The 4926-nt window shown below is 45.8% G+C and overlaps 1 protein-coding gene across 2 annotated transcripts; it reads right to left on the bottom strand.

Moving 5' to 3' along the window:
- Positions 1-1432: 1432 nt before the first annotated feature.
- LOC115958417 lies at positions 1433-4564 on the bottom strand. Of its 2 annotated transcripts, XM_031076836.1 has the most exons (5): positions 4074-4564; positions 3840-3940; positions 2670-2849; positions 2193-2593; positions 1433-2112 (listed from the first exon to the last, which is right to left on the bottom strand). In XM_031076836.1, exons 1-5 carry the CDS (start codon positions 4085-4087, stop codon positions 1576-1578), a joined length of 1233 nt encoding a protein of 410 aa, XP_030932696.1. In that variant the 5' UTR covers positions 4088-4564; the 3' UTR covers positions 1433-1575. The 2 variants fall into 2 exon arrangements, with proteins under 2 accessions (XP_030932696.1, XP_030932695.1); XM_031076835.1 differs by having other exon boundaries at positions 2929-4564.
- Positions 4565-4926: the final 362 nt, after the last annotated feature.

Raw genomic sequence — 4926 nt, 5'->3', positions numbered from 1 at the left:
AAGCTCGGCCCCAACTGGGAAGGACCTTACCGAGTCACGGCATGGAAAAGGAAAGGAACATACCACCTGGAGACTACAGAGGGGGAGAAGCTACTACATCCATGGAATGCGGAGCATTTGAGGAAATACTACCAGTGATAGTAACACGGCGAACGGCAACCAATTTTCCATTTGGCTTTTTATTAACTATTTATAAGTTTTCTTTAACATGTGTTTCTTTGCTACAATCCAGTCGTGCCTTTTTTAAGCCCAAGGGGGCAGGCACTTTTCCTTTACGCAATTAGAAACAAGTATGATTTTCTGTCTACTTTGATGTCACTACAATTGTCCTCAAATTGAACGGATGCTAGTTAAAAGTCCACAAAGTGGACGGATCACCTAAACAGGTGCATAATTCTACATGTCCGTCAAAGTGGACGGTTAATACGCCACTAAGTGGACGGATCACCTAAACAGGTGTATAATTCTACATGTCCGTCAAAGTGGACGGTTAATACGCCACTAAGTGGACGGATCACCTAAACAGGTGTATAATTCTACATGTCCGTCAAAGTGGACGGTTAATACGCCACTAAGTGGACGGATCACCTAAACAGGTGTATAATTCTACATGTCCGTCAAAGTGGACGGTTAATACGCCACTAAGTGGACGGATCACCTAAACAGGTGAATAATTCTACATGCCCGTCAAAGTGGACGGTTAATACGCCACTAAGTGGACGGATCACCTAAACAGGTGAATAATTCTACATGCCCGTCAAAGTGGACGGTTAATACGCCACTAAGTGGACGGATCACCTAAACAGGTGAATAATTCTACATGTCCGTAAAAGTGGACGGTTAATACGTCACTAAGTGGACGGATCACCTAAAAACGGTGAATAATTCTACGCGTCCGTAAAAGTAGACGGTCTATACGCCACAATGTGGACGGGTAACCTAAAACGGTAAATAATTCTACATGTCCACGAAATGGACGGATCATCAAAACGGTGAGTATTTAAACAAGTCCACAAGTTGGACGGTATGGCCTCCACAAAGTGGACGGACCTACGTAATTCAATACTTCCATAAGTTCGAGGTATTTATGCCACTAAGTGGACGGATCATCTAAAACGGTAAATAATTCTACATGTCCACGAAATGGACGGATCATCAAAACGATGAGTATTTAAACAAGTCCACAAGTTGGACGGTATGGCCTCCACAAAGTGGACGGACCTACGTAATTCAATACTTCCATAAGTTCGAGGTATTTAAGCCACTAAGTGGACGGATCATCTAAAACGGTGAATAATTCTACATGTCCATAAATTGGACGGTTCAGCCAAAACGGTGGGAAAATTACATACATAAATAAAGCGGACGGCTCCAGAACGCCCACGAGGTGGACGGACGACCTGACTATATAAGTCAGCAACAGCTTTTAAAATGGACGGATCAACAGATTAGCTTGTGCAAATCAACACTTAAAATCAAACATTGTTCAATACAAAATCAAACTTTAAACAAACCGTCTACAAATAATTAACTGTATATAAAAGGGAGACGGATCCTCCTAAACAATTACATGGGTTACTCTGCTTTCTTGGGGTCGGCAACAGCGACCTCATTCGGCGGAGCGGACTCTCCGTCACCCTGAGCTGCTTCTTCCCCAAAGAGGTCCTCCGTATTTTCGGAGGCGACGGGCAGGGCAGAAGTCTGATCTTGATCAGTAAGTGTTATCATAGACACGTCCAGATCTGGATAGGTCTTTTTTATCTGACGGAGCGCATCGTCAAAGCCTTGAAGGAACGATCCTCCCAGCTCCTTCAACAAGGACTCGGAGTTGCGATATTCGCTGACGGCGTCGTCCTTTGCATGACGGAGCTTTTTCTTCAGATCTTTCACCTCGTCCGCTCTGCTCTTCAAGACCTTCCCAGCTTCTTCCGTCTTCTGTTCAAGCTCCTTTCTTGTATTCTCAGACAGTTCAAATTTCTGCTCCATGGTGGACTTCCACTTGTGCAGCTGGCTAAGCTCTTCTTCCGTCTTCCCAAGTTTTGACCGTACCCGTTCCAGAGCCGCTTCACGGTTGAGGCAACGGTCCATCAAGCCCTTCATCATAACCAAGGACTGAAATAAAGAAAATTAGAAGTGTTAAAAATGAAACTAGAAAGTGAACGGACATACACTGAAGGATAATGAAAAGTTACCTGTCCGACGGCAAATAACCCCGTCTCTCCCATCGCCTCCGTCGAGTGATTCCCCAGATCCTCATAGTCCTCTGCAGAAAGTATGGACGTAAGCTTTTCCAAAGCGAACTTCGAATCATCACGAAGAAGGGGAGGGGGCTTCTCCTCGCTGACGGGTGGAGCATGCATTAGGCCCTTACCGGCCCCCTGTTTAACTTGGTTGACGGCCTTAGGGCCCTCAGCCATCAAGCCCACGATGGGCTCCATTGACACCTTTGGCTGCTTGTGTGGACGGTCGGACTTTGGTGGCTGCTTCCTCTTGCCCGATGACCCCGGCACACTGGGAACAACGATCTCACCCGTCTTCTTTTGCTCGACGGCTAGAGATTTTATCATGGCTCTTCTCTTGGCGTCGTCCATTTCTGCAATACAGGACGGATGATGATGTTCTCTCAAAAGTAAAATTTCAATTTCAAGGGTAAAAGTAGACGGACTCACGTTTGTGTATTCTTTCGTCGTAAGCAATGGCCTCACGGGTAGGTTCTGGACCGTCACAATACCAGTGTATTGTCTTTGGATTCACTAACTTGGCCCAGGTCCTTTCGTCCGGCTTAGCTTTTCTACAAACCTTTTCAAGGAAACTAAATTCCTCGAGGCTAACCTGCGGGCGCCCTCTACCTGCAAAGAGAGACGGTCAAAATACGCACATAATAGAGGACGGGTGTATAAAAAAGGAACAAGCAAGACGGGTGCATACGCGCTTGGTTTATTATCCCCCAAGTTGTATCGACGGGCATGTACTCCGTCTCTCCTGGACGGTTCATCCACCTGTCACCCTCCAGGAAGAAATAGCGACTCTTCCAGTCTCTATTTGAGTCTGGGGTCTCAAAGATGACCTTCAACAAGGGACTTCGACTAGCAAAACGGTACAACCCCCTTGATCTATCAATCTCATCTGGACGGTAACAGTGAAGAAATTCACGGACCGTCAGTCTCCTTTCTCCATTCGACATTGCGCCATAAAGAATCTCCATTGCTATGAAGACCCTCCAGGCGTTTGGAGAAATCTGGGTGACGGACAGTCCCAGGTAATGCAAGAGTTCCCTATGGAGTGTAGAGAGCGGGAACCGAAGTCCAGCCTTCAACACCTGCTCGTACACTCCAACACCTTCTACTCCGTCATAATAACATCTCTCCGACACGTAGGGAAGACGGATCGGGATGTAGTCTGGTATCTGAAAATTTGTTCTAAAGGTACTGAAATGTCTCTCCCGGATGACGGATGTGAACCTATGCACTGTCCACTCTGGTAACATGATGAACTGCCTTAGTCCATCAGCACCTACGACGGACTCCAGTGCTTGATTCCCGTCAGGACCCTCTATCTCAATTTTCTCCACATCCTCACTTGTTGAGGACGAAGAGGATGCAGACGGACTCCTATCTTCGCCTGGACTATCTTGGTCTTTATGACCGGACGGGTATACATTCTCGTATTCCGTCCCGTCACGAACCACCGATTGGTTACTTGACGCACTAGACATTTCCTACAATTAATGATGAAACCTAAGACTTGACGGGTTTAAAAACATTGACGGGTATATTAAGCCTAACAATATTGCTTGGTCGAAAATGTAACTTGAATATGAAATTAAAGTAAATACTTACCACACCTGACGGAGTAATGCTGACGGTTGTGGTAATTGGTGGTTACCAGTGCTCGACGGACTTCTCTGGCAAGGTTGACGGTTCTCTCTGACAGACGTTTTCTGTTTGGAAATGCGAAAATGAGAGATTGAGACGCCTCATATATATAGGAGATACACGGAAGACGAAGCGACGCTTCGATCCTATACAACGGCCAGTCAGAGATTGACACGTGGCATGCTAATAAATGCTAACCTGTCTGCTCGCATCAGTAGATGGTAACCGTCGACTATATGAAACCGTCTGAAACTGCAAGATACCCGTCATCCTATCTGACGGTTAAAGATCTGAAACCGTCATACATTCTGACGGTTGTGTCCGCCTATTACTTTAAATCTTCTGTTTCACGGATCCATTCCGTCATTAAAGTACCCGTCATGCCCCTACATTAGGATCGTCACCCCATTGATCCTTGGAACAGACGGACCATTGGGGTGAAGGGGGCAACTGAAGATGGTAAGATTTAGTCTGGTGGGCCTATCTTAATGGGCCTGACGGATAGGTACTGTTTGGCCTGTGTAAAGCGGGACCCACGCTCCCTAAAGGCCCATCATGGACAGACATAGTAAGGGCCCATAGCCCGAAATCTCTATTGCCTGGAAAAGCCTTAAGATCCAATAAGGGAAATGGTATCAGAGTCCCACATTGGAAAGATCTGGAGGTCAAGAAGAAAAGCCACCTCTCCACTGCTATAAAAGGAGTAACTTTCACGCAAATCAAGGTAAGATTAATTGACCCTCTCTAACGCCTTTAAAAAATAACTCAAGGGACGAATTCTAACTTGACCTTCGGAGAACTTTTGGCCGGCACCACACCGGTGCTCTCTAAGGGTTTTTCTCCCGTTCGTTCTTGTTGTGCAGGTTCGTTGACTCGCGAGTACAGTGCGACTCATTGGTGACAATTCTCAACGTCATCAATTATAATTGTGTATTTTTCCCTCTCACATGAATGATAAGTCTCATCATGAATTTAATTAATAGGACCCACCCTTCATGTGAGAAGAGAGAATACGTATTTATGGTACTCCAGGAGTATAGAGAAAGACAAT

This window comes from Quercus lobata, chromosome 8, assembly GCF_001633185.2.
Source record: "Quercus lobata isolate SW786 chromosome 8, ValleyOak3.0 Primary Assembly, whole genome shotgun sequence".
Taxonomy (NCBI): domain Eukaryota; kingdom Viridiplantae; phylum Streptophyta; class Magnoliopsida; order Fagales; family Fagaceae; genus Quercus; species Quercus lobata.
This window is presented reverse-complemented; position numbering and strand designations above follow the sequence as displayed.